Raw genomic sequence first — 26,034 nt, forward strand, 5'->3', positions numbered from 1 at the left:
ATAAAAATCAGGGTTCAGGCAGAAACGCACTGCCTCCATGTAAACTGCGTACAAACCCCCAATTTTGCAGTTTTTATACAGACTCTGTAACTCAGGGAAAAGGGGCAGGGGATGGAGGCCAAGGGCACAGGACTAATTGGCTATGAAGTAAGAAGGTTATCTCCAATCAACATATGAGTGAATGATTGTAATATACAATATTGTTGTGGAGGTGCTCCCAGGGAGTAAGGTAAGTACAATTGCAAAAGGGTTGATATTCAAGGGAGAATATCAGAAAAGAAACTCCCGGGTGGGGCACAACCTTCTATAGTGTAGTGTATATCTGTCTAAAATATCAACTTTAATAATACTAAAATTGATCCTCTAAGTGGATCAAATGACGAACATAAGACAAGAACATACAGATAACATGAAGAATAATATACAAATGAGAAAAATCGTGAAAATATAATGTGATAGTCTGAAAAATGGGAGGCTAAATTGCCTCTATATTGTATATCACAGGAATATCAATATCTTTCTGTGAAAAAATTGTTTCAGACAAAGCACGTCTTCACTTTAACCTACAATTGGTTTACATATCATAACATCACAAAATGTGGTATATTATCAAAAAGGCTCACTGTCGAAACAGCACACGTTTATCTAGTAATAATATTCAAACTAAGATTGGACTGCAAAATCAGAGAGAAGAATGCCAAAGTGGTGAGGTACCTGAGCTATAAGTACTCGCGGGGTGGCTGCTGTCTGTGCTTACGGTGGCAATCGGATAGTTACACAGTTGAGCGGACTCAGCGAGTGTCACAGGTACAGGAGTGTAGCAAAGGGGGGTTTCTGCTGTCTCCAGGGGCGACCAACCTGGCCCTGTTATACAGAGACAGCGCAGAGTCGGGTAATGGGTCCTCTGGAGATGAGAGAACCCTGATAAGAGGAGGTGTGAGTAAAGAGAGCACCTTCACTTGGGTCCCTGGCATACGCTACTATCCAGTGTATGCGTTCAAAGACGTAGTGAACACTGGTTGAGCGGTATGTCTGGGTGGTGAATTGCAGAAAGAAGTATAGTATGCACTTTGGTACTGTTGTTCTTAGGCTTGTGAGTCGTTGTTGTACCATGCAAAAGGTGGTAATAAGAGAAAATTTTCAAGGAAGTACATAGTCTGTGCTATCACAATGGGGATGTAGTGCCCTATGATGTGTTGGCCCTGAGAAAGAACTGGGCTGGCAATATAAAAGGTCACCCTGAATTTAAAGAACCTATTGACCAATTGGTATATATATATTATAACATATAGAGCGATGTTAAAGTAGGTTAGTGGTCTATAGTCCTATGATGGGGAAACACTATATTGTTGGTTCCAAAATTTACTGAGTGTTTATTCTGTTATCTCCTGTGCATTGGTTTCTTGTTCAGGATATAATCCTACACATAAAGCAGAGCGCAGGAGATGGAGAGAAATATTCCTTGTGCGGTGCAAACACACAGCTTTGTACGATAGATCACCAGAAAATGTATTTAAATATAATGCAACATTCTATCTATGTGCGTTACAAGGTCACAGTTTTGTGCATTACGGTAGCAATCCACTGTGATTAGATATGATGCGACATAGTATATGCAATAGATTAGTAATAAATAACAGAGCCACTGTGATTAAATATACTGCAGCAGAGTGTGAGTAATAGATTGTTATCTAGTGACCCCGTAGTTCGAATCGCAGGGGATGCATTTTATATTGCTTATAACAAAAAGGCAGTGCCCTAAGGGCTATTTTTAACTCACGGACACCCAGTCCAAGGTGTATTATTGGAGACTCTGTGCATCAAGCAGAAAAATCCCCCAATGTGTATGCTCTGGTGCGATTACTGCGTCCAATCGACAAAGTGGAAAGAATCCGTGGTATTGGATATATCGAATGTCACGACAGGTGGATAAAGTTGAACAGTCTTAGTTTGTGGATAAATAATAATGGATAGTAAGGAACTCTGCGCTGTTTTGATCCACAGCGTCTTCTGAGACCTCTGTAAGTTTATCCACCTGTCGTGACATTCGATATATCCAATACCACGGATTCTTTCCACTTTGTCGATTGGACGCAGTAATCGCACCAGAGCATACACATTGGGGGATTTTTCTGCTTGATGCACAGAGTCTCCAATAATACACCTTGGACTGGGTGTCCGTGAGTTAAAAATAGCCCTTAGGGCACTGCCTTTTTGTTATAAGCAATATAAAATGCATCCCCTGCGATTCGAACTACGGGGTCACTAGATAACAATCTATTACTCACACTCTGCTGCAGTATATTTAATCACAGTGGCTCTGTTATTTATTACTAATCTATTGCATATACTATGTCGCATCATATCTAATCACAGTGGATTGCTACCGTAATGCACAAAACTGTGACCTTGTAACGCACATAGATAGAATGTTGCATTATATTTAAATACATTTTCTGGTGATCTATCGTACAAAGCTGTGTGTTTGCACCGCACAAGGAATATTTCTCTCCATCTCCTGCGCTCTGCTTTATGTGTAGGATTATATCCTGAACAAGAAACCAATGCACAGGAGATAACAGAATAAACACTCAGTAAATTTTGGAACCAACAATATAGTGTTTCCCCATCATAGGACTATAGACCACTAACCTACTTTAACATCGCTCTATATGTTATAATATATATATACCAATTGGTCAATAGGTTCTTTAAATTCAGGGTGACCTTTTATATTGCCAGCCCAGTTCTTTCTCAGGGCCAACACATCATAGGGCACTACATCCCCATTGTGATAGCACAGACTATGTACTTCCTTGAAAATTTTCTCTTATTACCACCTTTTGCATGGTACAACAACGACTCACAAGCCTAAGAACAACAGTACCAAAGTGCATACTATACTTCTTTCTGCAATTCACCACCCAGACATACCGCTCAACCAGTGTTCACTACGTCTTTGAACGCATACACTGGATAGTAGCGTATGCCAGGGACCCAAGTGAAGGTGCTCTCTTTACTCACACCTCCTCTTATCATGGTTCTCTCATCTCCAGAGGACCCATTACCCGACTCTGCGCTGTCTCTGTATAACAGGGCCAGGTTGGTCGCCCCTGGAGACAGCAGAAACCCCCCTTTGCTACACTCCTGTACCTGTGACACTCGCTGAGTCCGCTCAACTGTGTAACTATCCGATTGCCACCGTAAGCACAGACAGCAGCCACCCCGCGAGTACTTATAGCTCAGGTACCTCACCACTTTGGCATTCTTCTCTCTGATTTTGCAGTCCAATCTTAGTTTGAATATTATTACTAGATAAACGTGTGCTGTTTCGACAGTGAGCCTTTTTGATAATATACCACATTTTGTGATGTTATGATATGTAAACCAATTGTAGGTTAAAGTGAAGACGTGCTTTGTCTGAAACAATTTTTTCACAGAAAGATATTGATATTCCTGTGATATACAATATAGAGGCAATTTAGCCTCCCATTTTTCAGACTATCACATTATATTTTCACGATTTTTCTCATTTGTATATTATTCTTCATGTTATCTGTATGTTCTTGTCTTATGTTCGTCATTTGATCCACTTAGAGGATCAATTTTAGTATTATTAAAGTTGATATTTTAGACAGATATACACTACACTATAGAAGGTTGTGCCCCACCCGGGAGTTTCTTTTCTGATATTCTCCCTTGAATATCAACCCTTTTGCATTTATACAGACTCTGCAAGGTTCGGCCCAACATCATGCACTCCCACGAGATCCGGTAACCCCACTAATTGGTTTGCTCTGATGTGGCTAATTGAATACCCCCTAATGCTGGGTAAACACTAGACTATCCCCACGGCGGCAGATATCGGTGGTGCCGTGAGAGCGATATTGACCTACACTTTGGCCGATATCGTTCAGTGACATCACCCGCTCCGTACGTGCAGTCTTTTGTCAGATTGAGCAGAATGTACAGACAACAGGTGGGTCCTTAACGACCTGTGGCAATGTGCATTGATTACTCTATTGACTGTACACATTGGACAATATATACGTAATATCAACAATGTCAATATCGCCCATATCGTTGACGATATATAGCCAGGGCCGGTGCCACCACTAGGCAGCCTTAGGCATTTGCCTAGGGCGCCGGCCACTGGAGGGCGTCACTTGGGAGCCCCCCTCATGGAGCAAGTTCACAGGTAGTGTTGCAGCGGCGCCCGCACCATCCCCCCCCCCCTGTGGAGCCGGGTGAGGACAGTGGCACCCGCACCGTCCGCAAACCCCCGTGGAGCCTGGTGAAATAGCAATGCCCGCACCATCCCCACACCCCGCCCCTCATGGAGGGACTCGGCAGCAGCGGCCGCATTCCCTCCCTTTTCCCCTTCCTCGGTTGTAGCGTGTGTGTGGGGGGAGGTGGAGCGACCCGCTGCAACTCTCCTCCTCCCCCCCCCCCCTGTCATGAGCGACTCAGCGGCCGCATCTCACCCCCCCGCCCCGGAGCAGGTGAGCGGCGCGGGGAGGGGGGGTATGCGGGCGCTCCCCCCCCTCCCCCTGCCTGGGGCGCTGCCGTACCTGGCACCGGCCCTGTATATAGCCAATTGTGTACTGGCTTAAGTGTTTCCCAACTCCAGTCCCCAGAGACCTGTACCAATGTGTTTTTAGTCCCATATACACTAGGCGATATTGTTTCGTGTACTGTATACCCTCAATATCGTTAAGGATGCGTGCTTCCGTGTATCGTTAACAACCCCCCTCCCTCATCGTACATGTTCAGACAAGGGAAGTCCTCGTTAACGACGGCCATGCTGCAGCTGTGTGTAGGGGGCTTTTTAAATTTCATAGTTGGTGCACATGTGTATAATCACTTGGGCCCCTTTCACACCACACCTCAGACCCGTCCTGGCATGTTGCCGGGTTGAGGACGTAATGACCCGGATTGAGTTGCAGTGTGAAAGTACCAAACCTTATAACCTGGGTCAAGCAACCCCGCTATTAACCCTTCTCCTAACTTGGGTCGCCCGCTGTAAATAGAGCGACCTGAATTTAATGTGTAATTCACTTAGCTGATACTGAGGAGATCAGTAAAACATGCACCGCTCAGGGATCAGAGCTGTAGTAGTTTTACAGTATTGGCGGGTGCTCTACAATCATTCATTGGCGGATGGCCTGTGTGTTGTATGTGATCAGAATCATTGTGTGTAACGCTGTGAGCATGGGCACCGATGTCCACTGCCTGCTCCTCTACATATACAGCCATCATGTCCCTAAGCCCTCGGCCACTGAAACAATAAAGGTCACTGGTAGAGATCCTGATATCTCCTTGCACCTAGGTGCCCGTGTGCCAGCGATTAGTGTTCTGCTCCTGTGTTTTGTATTCTCTTCTTCATGCCACTACAGCAACTGCTCCCCATCTGTCACTCTGCCCGCTTACAGTATGTCCCCCATCCCACGCAGTGCAGTACAGATCAGGTCATTTCCTCCAGTGCAGCCCACATCTTGCCGAGCAATCCGTCACTGGTCGCCGTAACACTTGTTATATTGCCATATTAACAGCTCCGAACTGACCATACAGTCTTACAGCACTATTGTACATGTATTACACCTCCGTCACTGGTCGCCGTAACACTTGTTATATTGCCATATTAACAGCTCCGTACTGACCATACAGACTTACAGCACTATTGTACATGTATTACACCTCCGTCACTGGTCGCCGTAACACTTGTTATATTGCCATATTAACAGCTCCGTACTGACCATACAGACTTACAGCACTATTGTACATGTATTACACCTCCGTCACTGGTCGCCGTAACACTTGTTATATTGCCATATTAACAGCTCCGTACTGACCATACAGACTTACAGCACTATTGTACATGTATTACACCTCCGTCACTGGGCGCCGTCACACTTGTTATATTGCCATATTAACAGCTCCGTACTGACCATACAGACTTACAGCACTATTGTACATGTATTACACCTCCGTCACTGGTCGCCGTAACACTTGTTATATTGCCATATTAACAGCTCCGTACTGACCATACAGACTTACAGCACTATTGTACATGTATTACACCTCCGTCACTGGTCGCCGTAACACTTGTTATATTGCCATATTAACAGCTCCGTACTGACCATACAGACTTACAGCACTATTGTACATGTATTACACCTCCGTCACTGGGCGCCGTCACACTTGTTATATTGCCATATTAACAGCTCCGTACTGACCATACAGACTTACAGCACTATTGTACATGTATTACACCTCCGTCACTGGTCGCCGTAACACTTGTTATATTGCCATATTAACAGCTCCGTACTGACCATACAGACTTACAGCACTATTGTACATGTATTACACCTCCGTCACTGGTCGCCGTAACACTTGTTATATTGCCATAATAACAGCTCTGTACTGACCATACAGACTTACAGCACTATTGTACATGTATTACACCTCCGTCACTGGTCGCCGTAACACTTGTTATATTGCCATATTAACAGCTCCGTACTGACCATACAGACTTACAGCACTATTGTACATGTATTACACCTCCGTCACTGGTCGCCGTAACACTTGTTATATTGCCATATTAACAGCTCCGTACTGACCATACAGACTTACAGCACTATTGTACATGTATTACACCTCCGTCACTGGGCGCCGTCACACTTGTTATATTGCCATAGTAACAGCTCTGTACTGACCATACAGACTTACAGCACTATTGTACATGTATTACACCTCCGTCACTGGGCGCCGTAACACTTGTTATATTGCCATAGTAACAGCTCCGTACTGACCATACAGACTTACAGCACTATTGTACGTGGATTACACCTCCGTCACTGGGCGCCGTAACACTTGTTATATTGCCATAGTAACAGCTCTGTACTGACCATACAGACTTACAGCACTATTGTACGTGGATTTCACCTCCGTCACTGGGCGCCGTAACACTTGTTATATTGCCATAGTAACAGCTCTGTACTGACCATACAGACTTACAGCACTATTGTACATGTATTACACCTCCGTCACTGGGCGCCGTCACACTTGTTATATTGCCATATTAACAGCTCCGTACTGACCATACAGACTTACAGCACTATTGTACATGTATTACACCTCCGTCACTGGTCGCCGTAACACTTGTTATATTGCCATAGTAACAGCTCTGTACTGACCATACAGACTTACAGCACTATTGTACATGTATTACACCTCCGTCACTGGGCGCCGTCACACTTGTTATATTGCCATATTAACAGCTCCGTACTGACCATACAGACTTACAGCACTATTGTACGTGGATTACACCTCCGTCACTGGGCGCCGTAACACTTGTTATATTGCCATATTAACAGCTCCGTACTGACCATACAGACTTACAGCACTATTGTACATGTATTACACCTCCGTCACTGGGCGCCGTAACACTTGTTATATTGCCATATTAACAGCTCCGTACTGACCATACAGACTTACAGCACTATTGTACATGTATTACACCTCCGTCACTGGTCGCCGTAACACTTGTTATATTGCCATATTAACAGCTCCGTACTGACCATACAGTCTTACAGCACTATTGTACATGTATTACACCTCCGTCACTGGTCGCCGTCACACTTGTTATATTGCCATATTAACAGCTCCGTACTGACCATACAGACTTACAGCACTATTGTACATGTATTACACCTCCGTCACTGGTCGCCGGAACACTTGTTATATTGCCATAATAACAGCTCTGTACTGACCATACAGACTTACAGCACTATTGTACATGTATTACACCTCCGTCACTGGTCGCCGTAACACTTGTTATATTGCCATATTAACAGCTCCGTACTGACCATACAGACTTACAGCACTATTGTACATGTATTACACCTCCGTCACTGGTCGCCGGAACACTTGTTATATTGCCATAATAACAGCTCTGTACTGACCATACAGACTTACAGCACTATTGTACGTGGATTTCACCTCTGTTACAATGATGTTTGCAGACTGACAGATGCACAACAGAGAAGAAAGGAGCAATCCCCACACAGATAAATAAATATTTGCTATAGTCATTTTTAAACCAATATGTTCGTTAATAAAGCGGTGAACTACCACGGCATAAACATATGTTTGCTGAAGGTGCTCCTGGAACTGAAATTATCAGAATAAAAAAAAAAATAACATTTGACTGAAAGATAATTCAGTCAAAGGGCCAGATGCACTAAGCTTCAAAAGTGATAAACAACCAACCGATCAGCTCCTGACTGGCATTTTTCAAACACCGTCTGGGACATAATAGTTAGTAGCTGATTGGCTGGGAGTTTATCACTCTCTATTTTTTTTTTTTTTTTTTGAAGCTTAGTGCATCTGGCCCAAAGACAGAAAGTCCTTTTTTGGAGACACTTTTAGAAAATGAAGTTAAGTTAAAACGTAAATTTTAATCCTTAGGGCCAGATGGATCGAGCTTCAAAAAGTGCTAAACAGCCAGCCAATCAGCTCCTAACTGTCATGTTACAGACTTTGTTTAAAAAATACAGGTAAGAGCTGATTGGCTGGCCTTTTATCACTCTCCATTTTATCACTTTTTGAAGCTTGATACATCTGGCCCTTATGTAGGGTACACACCACGACGACCCGCTCACGATGCACATCGTGAGCGTGTCGTCAGTGTCTCGTCCGACCCGCTCACGGTGATGCGCGGCGGGGGGGGGGGGCACGACCCGCTCACGATGTTCACCGTGAGCTGGTCCGATCCAATGGCGACCCGCACCCGGCAGTATGGTCGTTATTCAGATCCTACCTGAAGCAGGTAGGATCTGAATAACGACCGACCGACCCGCGGGAACGCGCATCGGATCGGTATCGGTCCACACCAGGACAGAAAAGGGCACACATTGGTCGGAATTGGATCTAGATTGAGGGGATCCGGCCCTAGTCGTCCTGGGGTGTACCAGGCATTAGTCTTAAAATAGGTTTTCAAAAATAATAATAAACATCATAGAGAACATTTCTCATATGTCTTTTAGTCAGAAGTAAGTAATAAAGGGGTGACCTGTATCATTTGTCATGAAGGACAATATAATGATGCGCTGTACAGTGTGTGTATGTGTATATCTATATATATATATATATATATAGAGAGAGAGAGAGAGAGATATCAGTAATAATCAAACCTGTGGATGTGATTTATACTGCTGTTAGATCCTTAAATTAGGACGTTGTCTGCGGCATATCTTGGCGCAGTTTATTCTTCATATAATAATAATTCTATTGATATTGGTTCTCCACCACATACTCTATGACCTCTCTCACGATTCTCTGTTTTCAAAAGATCCTTCATGGAAACATAGTTGCAACAACGTGTGAAAGGAGATACTTGTATCAAACACAAGGTGATAATATTTATACAGATGGTGTCGTTTGCTCAATGACCTTTATCAAATATACCTCATCTGCAAACTAATTAAAGGAAATGTTCCGGATGAGAGACCAGAATACTGTAACAGTACATTTTGCACAGCAGCAAATCCGAGGCCTATCCCGTTAGTCTATTTGTACTAGTATGCGTCTATCAACCATATAACGTCCCCTGGACGTATATATATTTATATTATATATATATATATATATATATATATATATATATATATATATATATATATATATATATATTTCAAATATCACATATGAAATAACTGATTATAAGGGGACCCTAGTCTGGGTGTATATAATCCATTTGATCTACTATGTGATCTAGAACTGTGGCATTAAATGCGTGGGGAAAATACTCTGGTGCGACTGTCTCAGTGTGACCTGGAAGTGATCCGTATGTTGGGTCCTAGTGTGATCCACCATGAGGTAGTGAGATGAGAGAATCAATCACACCACAATGTCTAGATTTGTTCTCCCCCTGCCACCACTGATTATAGTTCACTTCCTTGATTTACTGGCTCAGTAACACAGAAATGGGAGCAGCCCGAGAAACGTCAATAAAATGTTAACCCTTTGCGTGCCAACGTTGCTGTGAGCGATGTGCTAAAGGATTCAGTATTGAATCCCGGCGGTCGGGATCCCGGCGTTCAGAATCCCGACGCCGAAATGCCGACAAGGGGGGGACGTGGATCGCCCCCCCTTGCGGGCTCGCTGCGCTCGCCACGCAGCGGGCCCGGTGCCTCGCTACGCTCGGCACACTAATTTATTCTCCCTCCAGGGGTGTCGTGGATACCCCAGGAGGGAGAAAGTGTCGGCATTTCGGCGGTCGGGATTCCGGCGTCGGGATTCTGAACGCCGGGATCCCGACCGCCGGGATTTTAACTGCATCCCGTGCTAAATACCTGCTAAAAGTGCCAGGGTCGAAGTCGAGGAATATTCATCACGGTTTAGTTGTTGGCAGCAAATGATCTGAAGTCAACGAATTGACGTTTTGTTAAACATTGCGCCAGAACAAAAAAAGAACATTGGCACTCAAAGGGTTAAATAGTTATGTAAACAAAAATATGGGATGAGTTCCATATATTCCATATCTGTGAGTGGTATTTGTAATGTTCTATATATAATATTATCTCTTTATCGCAATCCTCCCATAACAACTAGCAACAATATAAAGATGGAACCTTTTCTAGTGCTCGGGTATTTACCAGTCACATGAGTGACTGACGGTATCTGATAGCGCCCCTTGCAGGCATAACCTGGTAAATATTATGGTCCCTATAAATAATGCAGAATGGGTACACAATAGAGCCATATGGGCACAAGAACTTAGATGGATTTTCCCCCCCAGGGCCTCACATGTAGGGCCTGACTGGCAAATACAGAATAAAATAGCATACTGTATGTGTCTGGGTGGCAGAGAGGGCTGAGAGGTGGGCGCAGTCAAGTGGCATCCTTTAGTAACCAGGTGTCAGTTTTTATTTAAATCTAAATATATAAACTATTATGTATTGGCACGCTTACATTGTGTGTGTGTGTTGTGTGTGTGTGTGTGTGTCTTAATTGGTGTTATGAAGAATAAAAACTGTTTTAAATGCTTTTAAGTCTAACTGCTATTGATAAGATGATGATAAGTGCTGTCCAAATAAAGATGGGCCTGTTTGATGAAACCAGTAATAAGATTCTAAAGTCATTATAGGAAGCACAGTAGCTTTAACCCTTTGAGTGCCAACATCTCAGCGAGAGATATCCGCTATAAATGCCAGCGTCGCTTACATTTGTTATATAAATTCAAATAACAAATGTTGTGCAAATAAAATGCTAATTCCTATATAAAGGTAATCATTACAGGTCATCACGATGAATAAAAGTGTTTGCTTCTCAAGTTTTACCCCTATTTTGACAAATTCACTTGGCACTTAAAGGGTTAACAAACATCTTCAACTCGTAGCTACTATTACAATTGTGTGGGGTGGTGTAATTCGGCGACACAAGACTCTTGTGGATTTTTGCACAGGTTGTGTTAGATGTTATATTGTACCCATCTAGTTACAATGTCCTGTTGTTAGATTACTTACAGTGCCAGTGTAGAGATTGGCATCATCACATTCACCCTCTGCTGATACACTTGTTTTCTCCCCCCTTCCTCTTTCTCTCCTTTCTCTTCTGTTTTGTTTATTTATTTATTTATTTTAAATCTCCAATTCTGCCATGAAGCTTTCCCTGAAGCTGGTAAGAACTGTTCGGCATGTGCTCACACTCACGTGTTCTTTCCTAGAGGCACAACCAGAGACACATACCCTCCCATTACTATTGGCAACGGTAACTCCCTCTTAGTATGCGACTATAAAGTCGTTCTGATCGGCCGCTACACTTTGCAAACTTGTATGTGAAAAGGGAGTTCACACATACTTGACATCTTGGATGTAATGTCGAAAGATGGGCGTTCTATTTCACATGGGCTGTTGCTAAGGGAAACCAATCAGAATCTACTTGTTATTTATTTAGCAGATAACAGATAGGATGTTGCTATGGGCAACCAATCAGATACTATCTGAAATACAACTCCCATCTTAGTAAATTGCTATTGTCATACTGCTAGTCCCAGAGAAGCTATGAGAAAGCCTAAAGTGTAAGCCAGGCATGGACAGTCTCTGTGGCACTCCAGGAGTTGTGAACCACAAGGTCCAGCATGCTTTCCCAGATAACCAATGGCTGGCAGGGTATGCTGGCCGTACACCATGTTGTCCAGTCCTGCCCTAAGTGCGAGTATGTCATTTCAGCAGTAAAACACCCCGTCACATGTTGCTCTGTTTGTGCCTCTGGTGATGACCCCTCACATCATCCATAGACTGCATGAATTTTGTGTGTGTTGTTCCCCATCCCCGGTGTCACAAATTAGTGTGTAATCAATTATCACTGCTTTGGTTGGGTATTTCTTTGATTCTAAATTGTGATTATCCAAATCTTAAAATCACTTTGAATTAATCCATTGAATGATTAAATGCAATTAATTGCAATATTGTTTGTGGCGATACTGTGCAGTTCTGGGAATTAACATTGTATCTAACATGATTGACAAAGTGTCACAGTGAGAGAACGGCAGCTTGTGAATGGAGTCAGCGATTCCAGCAGCTGACCAAGCGTTCATGATCAGGAAGGTTCTACTGAGGTGATAGCAACAGGCTACAGTCATTCCTTGTAGCTGTGTGTATGATATATGTACGGACAATGCCAGGACCCCATTGTGTGTTCTTTGATGCACAACCTGAAGGGCTATTGAGGCTTGGGCCGAGATACATATAAACTCCATTCCAAGTGTTTTCTGTTCAGCTCTATGTAACAGAAATACAGTATGTGGTGGTACCATGGGATCATTTACATATCAGATCATGCCATGAAGAGGTCTGCTGGCTGATTGAAGGGGCATACACAGATTTTGTGCTCTTTTCCACGTGATCTGACTAGATTGCTTATAAGGTAATCACAGATAGCTCCGTGTGTATGCCCCCGAGCGGGGCGATCCCGCACGTACCTGTCCCCGCTAGTTAAGTCAGTGCATGCAGTTAAAATCTAGTCAACTGCTTAGCAAGTGACTGCAAATCCCTCTGTGTACAGAATGAGCGATGGCGATCTACGTCATCCTGAACCAATACCCAGACTGTTATTTATTTGCTTAAGTGAAATCACTTATAACACATCGCTGCATGTGTATGGGGTTTCCATGGGCGATCCGGGAAATGGTGTACCCTAAATAGCTTAGCACACATCTCTACGTGTGTATGCCCCTTTACATTGAAAGATCTTATTCCTCTTGGCGGCATAGGACGAATGTCAACGCTAAATGCATCAATGCTATCTGTTCTGGATGCAGTAACCTATTGCTGATTGCCGAAAGCATAATCCTCAGTGCATCTTCACACTTCTGTAACAAGAGACACAAGAAATAGTGTAACTACCAATGTAGAGCATTAAGCCATTGGTAACTGTCTGCGTGTATGTCCTCAATTAGGAAATAGTGTTCAGGGTTAGTGTATGTCCTCAATTAGGAAATCGTGTTCAGGGTTAGTGTATGTCCTCAATTAGGAAATCGTGTTTAGGGTTAGTGTATGTCCTCAATTAGGAAATCGTGTTTAGGGTTAGTGTATGTCCTCAATTAGGAAATCGTGTTTAGGGTTAGTGTATGTCCTCAATTAGGAAATTGTGTTTAGGGTTAGTGTATGTCCTCAATTAGGAAATTGTGTTTAGGGTTAGTGTATGTCCTCAATTAGGAAATCGTGTTTAGGGTTAGTGTATGTCCTCAATTAGGAAATCGTGTTCAGGGTTAGTGTATGTCCTCAATTAGGAAATCGTGTTTAGGGTTAGTGTATGTCTTCAATTAGGAAATTGTGTTTAGGGTTAGTGTATGTCCTCAATTAGGAAATCGTGTTTAGGGTTAGTGTATGTCCTCAATTAGGAAATCGTGTTTAGGGTTAGTGTATGTCCTCAATTAGGAAATCGTATTTAGGGTTAGTGTATGTCTTCAATTAGGAAATCGTGTTTAGGGTTAGTGTATGTCCTCAATTAGGAAATCGTGTTTAGGGTTAGTGTATGTCCTCAATTAGGAAATCGTGTTTAGGGTTAGTGTATGTCCTCAATTAGGAAATCGTGTTTAGGGTTAGTGTATGTCCTCAATTAGGAAATTGTGTTTAGGGTTAGTGTATGTCCTCAATTAGGAAATTGTGTTTAGGGTTAGTGTATGTCCTCAATTAGGAAATCGTGTTTAGGGTTAGTGTATGTCCTCAATTAGGAAATCGTGTTCAGGGTTAGTGTATGTCCTCAATTAGGAAATCGTGTTTAGGGTTAGTGTATGTCTTCAATTAGGAAATTGTGTTTAGGGTTAGTGTATGTCCTCAATTAGGAAATCGTGTTTAGGGTTAGTGTATGTCCTCAATTAGGAAATCGTGTTTAGGGTTAGTGTATGTCCTCAATTAGGAAATCGTATTTAGGGTTAGTGTATGTCTTCAATTAGGAAATCGTGTTTAGGGTTAGTGTATGTCCTCAATTAGGAAATCGTGTTTAGGGTTAGTGTATGTCCTCAATTAGGAAATCGTGTTTAGGGTTAGTGTATGTCCTCAATTAGGAAATTGTGTTTAGGGTTAGTGTATGTCCTCAATTAGGAAATCGTGTTTAGGGTTAGTGTATGTCCTCAATTAGGAAATCGTGTTTAGGGTTAGTGTATGTCCTCAATTAGGAAATCGTGTTTAGGGTTAGTGTATGTCCTCAATTAGGAAATCGTGTTTGGGGTTAGTGTATGTCCTCAATTAGGAAATCGTGTTTAGGGTTAGTGTATGTCCTCAATAAGGAGATTGTGTTTAGGGTTAGTGTATGTCCTCAATTAGGAAATCGTGTTTAGGGTTAGTGTATGTCCTCAATTAGGAAATCGTGTTTAGGGTTAGTGTATGTCCTCAATTAGGAAATCGTGTTTAGGGTTAGTGTATGTCCTCAATTAGGAAATCGTGTTTAGGGTTAGTGTATGTCCTCAATTAGGAAATCGTGCTTAGGGTTAGTGTATGTCCTCAATTAGGAAATCGTGTTTAGGGTTAGTGTATGTCCTCAATTAGGAAATCGTGTTTAGGGTTAGTGTATGTCCTCAATTAGGAAATCGTGTTTAGGGTTAGTGTATGTCCTCAATTAGGAAATCGTGTTTAGGGTTAGTATATGTCTTCATTTTATTTTTCCAATGAATGCTACAGCAAAGGCCATGAATTGTCTAGACGGAGAATCTGGGTCAGCACACACTAGTGGCAGCTTATTGGAAGGGTTGTGTTCCCCATTAATGTAGCCAAGCATCTCCCAAGTATAGCAGCATCCTTGTTGTGTTTAAGCAATGCGTGCTTCAATGCCCCTTTAAGTGATAGTGTTGCCTCTGTTTAGTTTGAGGGCGACCCTTTAAGGGGGCACAGCATTCGGCAGGATTTTATATTTCTATATAAAGGAGTCTGCAGAGCACTTCATATGAGCTTCCAAATATGTTGTTGCGCATATATATATATATATATATATATATATATATATATATACAGCCAAGGTTCCTGGTGTATTCGGCCTTTTCCCACAGGTCACAGGGTAGATAACTATCTAACCAGTTGATGGAGAATTTGATAGTAGCAGTGAATAATCTGTCTAGATTGACTGATGGAATGAGATTTATGTCAATCAAATCTCACTAGCACAAGAATATTCTATTTTACATCTGTTATCGTCTTACAAACACAAGAATAATCCTATAAAGTTACTAAGTTGATTACATTTCATTACAAAATGGTGGTCTTGCTCTCGAGCTCCAGCGTCCACTTGCTCTCGAGCTCCAGCGTCCTCTTGCACTGAGCCTGATAGTAAGACAAAGGCATTGTTCGCTGGAAGGCTTTGTGTCTAGAATTGTGATGCAGCTCTTCTAAAGCCGCAATTACTAACTTCTTTATGAAAGGATGGAGGGCACCACCTAGAGGTCAGAAGGTGTCACTGCCAAATAGAGTTCCGGTGAGCTGGTTCGCTATTTATTTAGTGGTATCTTAAAAAGAAGAGGGATTCAGAATTGGAGATCAATATATCCTCTCTTCCCTATTGTTTTTAATCCTTGCTTTTTGCTATCGGTACCTGTCCTAATACAATAATTCAATGTATTCTATCCCAATGAATAATATTTGGGGTAGTGTTTTGCCATGTGACTCTGATTGTGAATGGTAGATTTAAATAAAAAAAGTTCTGAAGAGTTGCACAATTTTTTGTAGGTGTTTCCCTTATTTACATATATGTTTTTCTAGTTAGATTTCCCATTTACGTAGGTGTTTCTGCGTACAGGATTCACCCACTTCTGACTCATAGGGGTTTCCCTAGTTACCTAGTGGTTGTCACCAATTATAGTGGGGTATCCAGCATTTACATAAGTCTTAGTACATTCCACCAGCTGCTACTTGATCTCTGAGAGAAATATCTGCTGATGTGTTCAGGTGATATTAGGAAACATTCAGATAGGTGACTTCCCAAATTCATGGTGAATTTACTCTATTTTTTACAGTTAAAATAAAAATAACAGCAATACAAGCTATGGGATACTGAACAAGGCATTTTTTTATTAATTAATTTTTTTGGGTTATCAGATGGGAACTACCTAAAATGTAAATTGTATTATGCCGTCCGCTCGCAGCCACAGACAATGAAACAGACCAAGAAAATAGGTTAATATTTTTATGATATTCACAGACCCAACACTGTCATCTACCATGGCGGAGTTGTGCCAAACAGACGTTCATGGAAGTGTGGTCTAACGTAAAGGAAATGCAGCCTATTAATAGATGGTGATATCACTGAGGCCCAATATTTGTGTCCTAGTTGTGTGTACATGCAAAAAGGTTCAGGCTGCCTTCTTAACAATACTGGTACAGGTTCAGCTGGCAAATGATGTGCTTCCATTGTATCTTATACCCCTTTTACACCAAAATCCCTGGGTCCAACCTGGGTTATTCCTTGGTGTAAAAGGGGTATAAGTGACGTCACCAGTTCCTAGTGCGTTACCAGAATGAAAAATTCTCAATATGAAAAACAAAATGGCTTCTTTTTGTACCACAAGACAACAGGCCTTCTGCGGAATTAGTTTAAAGCCTCCTTTGTTAAAAACAATAAGATCATTGCAGAGGTCTCTGATTATATTTTTGGATCATCCCAGTATTTACAATTGGCCCAATAAGTTGCATATTCTCTTAGGTGGGAAATTTTGGGTATGAAAACCGCTAGCCTGTGGTTTTGTGGAAATCATATTTTATTCTTTCTTTTTTACACCTCATTATTTGGCATGACATGCATGATTGTAGCGTGCATGCAGCAAGAACGGATGGTATACATGACATTCTAGTGTTTTGGCTTCCACCAGGGAGCGACACCCGAGGACTTCAGCAACCTGCCACCCGAACAGAGACGGAAAAAGCTGCAGCAAAAGGTCGATGAATTGAATAAAGATATTCAGAAAGAAATTGATCAAAGGTAACCAATAGTGAGGTGGTATTATAATTATTATTATGCAATATATATATATAACAGATAAAAGGTGGTGTGACCAGCGCTAATTGGATCAATACATGTCCAGCAATAAATGCACCTCAATGTAATGGAGGGCAAGTGACACCAAAGTCCACTTTAATGGCTGCTGCTCCCTTTTTGATAGCACTACCAGGGTCCAGGACAGACAAATGTAGGCAAAACAGAAAGAAATGGGGCGCTTCATGGTGCAAATACAATACAGTAGCTCCACAAGAGGATAAAAGCAATGGCTTGTACCAAAAAACTTACTGCTGTGGGCTGGTTACCACAAGATTCAAATAAATACCGGCGCACACTGCTCCACCGCTAGCTTCTTCACATCGGGAGTCTGTGCAGCCACTGACGCTGGGTTGTGCCACCACGTCCGGGAAGCGTAAGCCGAAGAAAGCCACGAGAGGAGAGAGGAGGATGCGTGACTAGCCACGCGCTATGGGGTCTCTCTCTCCTCTCTTGGCTTTCTTCGGCTTACGCTTCCTGGACGTGGTGGTGCACCCCAGCAGCTGCATGGCATCCTGAAGTGAGGAAGCTAGCGGTGGAGCAGTGTGCCCCGGTAATTATTTGAATCTTGTGGTAACCAGCCCACAGTTTTCTGCTCGCAGTGAGGATTTCTTTGCAAATGGATTGAGAGTTTGGGACTGTTTGGGGAGGTGACAGGGAGTGAAGGTTCTGCGACCACCACTGCGTATTTGTACACTGGGTCTGCATAACTGCTGGTGGGTGCCCGAATACAACTCTAGGCTGCGGCGACTGCATTTGCATCCATGAACGAATCCGGCACCTGCACATTATCTGCCCCATACAGTCTAATAAATGTAATTAGCAACATCTAATAAGGAGATACTGTACACTTAGCCAAGGTATCGCATGGCTCCCCGGCGGCTAGGATTACATACAGTGTATTGGATGTGGTGGCATTCACTGCACAGGATACGAGAAATCCTTGTGGCAGCCATGACAATCTCCGGATCAGATCCATGTGACGCATTGGATTGGAATCTAATTGGTCTAGACAAGAGATGGTAATCAAGGAAAGTGATCTCTGATGTCCCAGTGTGTCAAAGTAAAGGCCCCATACATGCGATTCCTCAGCAACGCCCCAGCGGCTGGATCGGATATGATGCAACACATGCGATAATCCTATTCACTGCCCCGGGATATCCTGCATCTCTGATACAACAGGGACAATCTGCAGATCCGAGGCGCATGGGCTCGGAACGGTATCGAACTGGCTGTGATTTATCTGCCCGATGGGACGATCTCATGTAAGAAAGGGCCATTCCGCTGCTTCGCAAACCATGCAACGGCGCCCAACACTTATATATGCGGCCAGCGGGATGAAGACAGGGCGGGCGGCTGATGTCATGTGACGTCGGACGTGTACCCATGGGAACGTTCAGCATTTTCATGGGATGCCTATAAAACACTGGGCATTGCCATGGCCCAGCACTGCCCCCCCCCCCCCCCCCCATTGTGCACTGCCAAGCCAGTGAGCCACTCACCATGGCCATTCGCAGACAGCGCATGTGCAAACCCCAACCATCAGGGCAGGGGCACAATTCGGGATCACTACCAGTGATCAGAATCGGCCCCATTGTGTCTTTTACATGTAAATTTATTTATTATTTATTAGCAGTTTCTTATATAGCGCATATATATTCCGCAGCGCTGTACAGAGACTATTATTACCAGTTATTATATAGCGCACACATATTCCACAGCGCTGTACAGAGACTATTATTACCAGTTATTATATAGCGCACACATATTCCGCAGCGCTGTACAGAGACTATTATTACCAGTTATTATATAGCGCACACATATTCCGCAGCGCTGTACAGAGACTATTATTACCAGTTATTATATAGCGCACACATATTCCGCAGCGCTGTACAGAGACTATTATTACCAGGTATTATATAGCGCACACATATTCCGCAGCGCTGTACAGAGACTATTATTACCAGGTATTATATAGCGCACACATATTCCGCAGCGCTGTACAGAGACTATTATTACCAGTTATTATATAGCGCACACATATTCCGCAGCGCTGTACAGAGATTATTACCAGGTATTATATAGCGCACACATATTCCGCAGCGCTGTACAGAGACTATTATTACCAGTTATTATATAGCGCACACATATTCCGCAGCGCTGTACAGAGACTATTATTACCAGGTACTATATAGCGCACACATATTCCGCAGCGCTGTACAGAGACTATTATTACCAGGTATTATATAGCGCACACATATTCCGCAGCGCTGTACAGAGACTATTATTACCAGTTATTATATAGCGCACACATATTCCGCAGCGCTGTACAGAGACTATTATTACCAGGTATTATATAGCGCACACACATTCCGCAGCGCTGTACAGAGACTATTATTACCAGTTATTATATAGCGCACACATATTCCGCAGCGCTGTACAGAGACTATTATTACCAGTTATTATATAGCGCACACATATTCCGCAGCGCTGTACAGAGACTATTATTACCAGTTATTATATAGTGCACACATATTCCGCATCGCTGTACAGAGACTATTATTACCAGTTATTATATAGCGCACACATATTCCACAGCGCTGTACAGAGACTATTATTACCAGTTATTATATAGCGCACACATATTCCGCAGCGCTGTACAGAGACTATTATTACCAGTTATTATATAGCGCACACATATTCCGCAGCGCTGTACAGAGACTATTATTACCAGTTATTATATAGCGCACACATATTCCGCAGCGCTGTACAGAGAATATTATTACCAGTTATATTATATAGCGCACACATATTCCGCAGCGCTGTACAGAGAATATTATTACCAGTTATTATATAGCGCACACATATTCCGCAGCGCTGTACAGAGAATATTATTACCAGTTATTATATAGTGCACACATATTCCGCAGCGCTGTACAGAGACTATTATTACCAGTTATTATATAGCGCACACATATTCCGCAGCGCTGTACAGAGACTATTATTACCAGTTATTATATAGCGCACAAATATTCCGCAGCGCTGTACAGAGACTATTATTACCAGTTATTATATAGCGCACACATATTCCGCAGCGCTGTACAGAGACTATTATTACCAGTTATTATATAGCGCACACATATTCCGCAGCGCTGTACAGAGACTATTACTACCAGTTATTATATAGCGCACACATATTCCACAGCGCTGTACAGAGAATATTATTACCAGTTATATTATATAGCGCACACATATTCCACAGCGCTGTACAGAGATTATTACCAGTTATTATATAGCGCACACATATTCCACAGCGCTGTACAGAGACTATTATTACCAGTTATTATATAGCGCACACATATTCCGCAGCGCTGTACAGAGAATATTATTACCAGTTATTATATAGCGCACACATATTCCGCAGCGCTGTACAGAGACTATTATCAGTTATTATATAGTGCACACATATTCCGCAGCGCTGTACAGAGACTATTATTACCAGTTATTTATATAGCGCACACATATTCCGCAGCGCTGTACAGAGACTATTATTACCAGTTATTTATATAGCGCACACATATTCCGCAGCGCTGTACAGAGATTATTATTACCAGTTATTATATAGCGCACACATATTCCGCTGCGCTGTACAGAGAATATTATTACCAGTTATTATATAGCGCACACATATTCCGCAGCGCTGTACAGAGACTATTATTACCAGTTATTTATATAGCGCACACATATTCCGCAGCGCTGTACAGAGATTATTATTACCAGTTATTATATAGCGCACACATATTCCGCTGCGCTGTACAGAGAATATTATTACCAGTTATTATATAGCGCACACATATTCCACAGCGCTGTACAGAGAATATTATTACCAGTTATTATATAGCGCACACATATTCCACAGCGCTGTACAGAGATTATTATTACCAGTTATTATATAGCGCACACATATTCCGCTGCGCTGTACAGAGAATATTATTACCAGTTATTATATAGCGCACACATATTCCGCAGCGCTGTACAGAGACTATTATTACCAGTTATTTATATAGCGCACACATATTCCGCAGCGCTGTACAGATATTATTATTACCAGTTATTATATAGCGCACACATATTCCGCTGCGCTGTACAGAGAATATTATTACCAGTTATGATATAGCGCACACATATTCCACAGCGCTGTACAGAGAATATTATTACCAGTTATTATATAGCGCACACATATTCCGCAGCGCTGTACAGAGACTATTATTACCAGTTATTATATAGCGCACACATATTCCGCAGCGCTGTACAGAGACTATTATTACCAGTTATTATATAGCGCACACATATTCCGCAGCGCTGTACAGAGACTATTATTACCTGTTATTTATATAGCGCACACATATTCCGCAGCGCTGTACAGAGTATAGTTGAACAGTCACATCAGTCCCTGCCCCAGTGGAGCTTACAATCTATATTCCCTACCACATGTACACACACACACAGACATTCTAGGGTTAATTTTTTGTTGGGAGCCAATTAGCCTACCAGTATATTTTTGGATTGTGGGAGGAAACCGGAGTACCCGGAAGAAACCCACGCAAGTATGGGGAGAATATACAAACTCCACACGGTTAGGATCATGGTGGGGATAGAACCCATGACCTCAGTGCTGTGAGGCAGTAATGTAACCATTACACCATCCGTACTGCACCGTATATATAACACATGGTGGGGATAGAACCCATGACCTCAGTGCTGTGAGGCAGTAATGTAACCATTACACCGTCCGTACTGCCCTGTATATATAACACATGGTGGAGATAGAACCCATGACCTCAGTCCTGGGAGGCAGTAATGCTAACCATTACACCATCCGTACTGCCCCGTATATATAACACATGGTGGGGATAGAACCCATGACCTCAGTGCTGTGAGGCAGTAATGCTAACCATTACACCATCCGTACTGCCCCGTGTATATATAACACATGGTGGGGATAGAACCCATGACCTCAGTGCTGTGAGGCAGTAATGTAACCATTACACCGTCCGTACTGTCCTGTATATATAACACATGGTGGAGATAGAACCCATGACCTCAGTGCTGTGAGGCAGTAATGCTAACCATTACACCATCCGTACTGACGTGGATAGTGGGGGTATGAAAAGGTCGGGAGGACGTGTTCACACTTTGGGGTGGCGTAGATAGTGGGGGGTGCCTAAATCTCATTGCATCTCATACAAATGTATAGCAATGGCATCTCACCCTATAAAATCACATGTGATGCGACCTGCGGCCAGAGTGAAGTGAATAAATTGCATAGGGAAATTTCATCGCATGCAATCACCCGCAGAGCAATGTGCTTAGTGGGCGCCCTGCTATTACACAAGTACCAATAAAATAATAATATGAAAAGAGCTCATAGATCATAGCAAACTCTGTGACCTTATAAGATCTCTATGAAAGCTGCTTCTGGGTCCCCAGGGCCACTTGCCATCTCTCCACAGTGTGGCCGCAGAGTATTTACTATTAATGCCAATGTGTTTTCTTCCCCAGAGATGCTCTGACCAAGATGAAGGATGTGTACGTGAAGAACCCTCAGATGGGAGATGCAGCAAGTGTGACACAAAAACTAGTGGAGATTGGGAATAACATTGAAAAGCTGCGCGTGGAGGTGCACAAGTTTGAAGTGAGTGGAAACGTCCTTTATGTAGTGAGTTCTCACGTGGCACAGAGATCATCGGATAATAATGGCCGGCAGCAGTGGTCTCACCTATACATGTGGACAATGCAGCTATGTATAGTCGCTGGAACCACAGGCGTCTTTTTTCTTTTTTTCTTTCAGTGCCTTCTTCCATTTACATAACTTATTTGCAAAGCAGAGCAAAAAGGACACAGAAGCAGCTTCTGTTGATTAAAATGATATGCAGTGCGTGGCTGCTACTGTATACAACATGCTACTATGGGTTTGCAGGAAAACACTGTAACGTTATATTTCTTATGAATGCCAGTAAAGAAAAAGGGGCCCATTTATCAAAGATTGCATTTATAATGCGATCTGGGCGAAGAATCATCTCCAAAAGGAGCCTCGTCATGGCGATGTGCTGAGCCGGGCGCTGGGGCTCAGCGCATGCTTCGCTTCCCACATAGAAACCTATGGGGGATGCAGACAGTGGCGGTGCAGGAGGGATCGCAGTAGGGATCGGAAGTCCCTCCTGATAAATTCAGGGGATACTTATTATTTGCGGCTAACCCCGCAAATATTGAATGATAAATGGGGGCCAAAGTCACAAAAAAGACAGTAAGATGTAGCTCAGGTTACGTATAACGTGACTTGTATCGCACGGAGGAGAGATGAATGTGGACACCTCAGTATTTCTATAAAAGCTTACTGGAAAAAAGGTTTGGTGTCACCTGGTTCCCATTAGAAATTGAAGAATATTTGCCACCCATGAAGACATGTTTCCTCGCCCAGGGTTGGACTGGCCCAGAGGGGGATGGGTGTGTCCATGATGGGTCGCACTGCCCTGTATTTATTTATTACCAGTTATGTTTATAGCGCACACATATTCCGCAGCGCTGTACAGAGAATATTATTACCAGTTATTATATAGCGCACACATATTCCGCAGCGCTGTACAGAGGATATTATTACCAGTTTTATAGCGCAGTTAATTATATAGCGCACACATATTCCGCAGCGCTGTACAGAGACTTATTACCAGTTATTATATAGCGCACACATATTCCGCAGCGCTGTACAGAGACTTATTACCAGTTATTATATAGCGCACACATATTCCGCAGCGCTGTACAGAGAATATTATTACCAGTTATTATATAGTGCACACATATTCCGCAGCGCTGTACAGAGATTATTATTACCAGTTATTATATAGCGCATACATATTCCGCAGCGCTGTACAGAGACTATTATTACCAGTTATTATATAGCGCACACATATTCCGCAGCGCTGTACAGAGACTATTATTACCAGTTATTATATAGCGCACACATATTCTGCCGCGCTGTACAGAGACTATTATTACCAGTTATTATATAGCGCACACATATTCCGCAGAGCTGTACAGAGATTATTATTACCAGTTATTATATAGCGCACACATATTCCGCAGCGCTGTACAGAGAATATTATTACCAGTTATTATATAGCGCACACATATTCCGCAGCGCTGTACAGAGACTATTATTACCAGTTATTATATAGCGCACACATATTCCACAGCGCTGTACAGAGAATATTATTATCAGTTATTATATAGCGCACACATAATCCGCAGCGCTGTACAGAGACTATTATTACCATTTATATAGCGCACACATATTCCGCAGTGCAGTACAGAGATAACCAGTTATTATATAGCACACACATATTCCACAGCGCTGTACAGAGATTTATTACCAGTTATTTATATAGCGCCCACATATTCCGCAGCGCTGTACAGAGAATATTATTACCAGTTATTATATAGCGCACACATATTCCGCAGCGCTGTACAGAGACTATTATTACCAGTTATTATATAGCGCACACATATTCCACAGCGCTGTACAGAGAATATTATTATCCGTTATTATATAGCGCACACATAATCCGCAGCGCTGTACAGAGACTATTATTACCATTTATATAGCGCACACATATTCCGCAGTGCTGTACAGAGATAACCAGTTATTATATAGCACACACATATTCCACAGCGCTGTACAGAGATTTATTACCAGTTATTTATATAGCGCCCACATATTCCGCAGCGCTGTACAGAGACTATTATTACCAGTTATTTATATAGCGCACACATATTCCGCAGCGCTGTACAGAGAATATTATTACCATTTATTATATAGCGCACACATATTCCGCAGCGCTGTACAGAGATTATTATTACCAGTTATTACATAGCGCACACATATTCCGCATCGCTGTACAGAGATTATTATTACCAGTTATTATATAGCGCACACATATTCCGCAGCGCTGTACAGAGATATTATTACCAGTTATTACATAGCGCACACATATTCCGCAGCGCTGTACAGAGAATAGTTGAACAGTCACATCAGTCCCTGCCCCTGTGGAGCTTACAATCTATATTCCCTAGCACGTGTACATATAAACGCACACAGACATTCTAGGGTTAATTTGTTTGTTGGGAGCCAATTGATCTACCAGTATATTTTTGGATTGTGGGAGGAAACCAGAGAACTCGGAGGAAACCCACGCAAGCACAGGGAGAATATACAAACTGCACACAATTAGGGCCAAGGTGGGAATTGAACCCATGACCACAGTGCTGTGATGCAGTAATGCTAACCCAGTAGTTCCCAATACAACAGCAGAATTTAAGCGCTAGGGACTGACTATGATGTGTCGTGAGCAAATGGCTGCCCTGTGGTGGTGGGATGCCGCCCTCAAATAGAACAAACAAGGAAAAGAACCACTAGGCGCCGTTTGCACACACAAAGTAACAATTTAATAA

General features: G+C 42.6%; 1 protein-coding gene across 24 annotated transcripts in view; it reads left to right on the forward strand.

Annotated features, from left to right (window-relative positions):
* Positions 1 to 26,034, forward strand: part of FNBP1 (formin binding protein 1) — a 204,412-nt gene that overhangs the window by 165,322 nt on the left and 13,056 nt on the right. For 9 of the 24 annotated variants that reach the window (XM_083160859.1, XM_083160847.1, XM_083160852.1 and 6 more), the window contains 2 exons: positions 17,363 to 17,472; positions 23,089 to 23,221. In XM_083160859.1, coding sequence (XP_083016985.1) covers positions 17,363 to 17,472; positions 23,089 to 23,221 — 243 coding nt within the window. Of the gene's footprint in view, positions 1 to 11,667; positions 11,683 to 17,344; positions 17,473 to 23,088; positions 23,222 to 26,034 lie in introns of all 24 variants that reach the window. The other 15 variants (XM_083160843.1, XM_083160849.1, XM_083160835.1 and 12 more) reach the window with 3 other exon arrangements.

This window comes from Crinia signifera, chromosome 9 (assembly GCF_055691185.1).
Source record: "Crinia signifera chromosome 9, ASM5569118v1, whole genome shotgun sequence".
NCBI classification, from domain to species: Eukaryota; Metazoa; Chordata; class Amphibia; order Anura; family Myobatrachidae; genus Crinia; species Crinia signifera.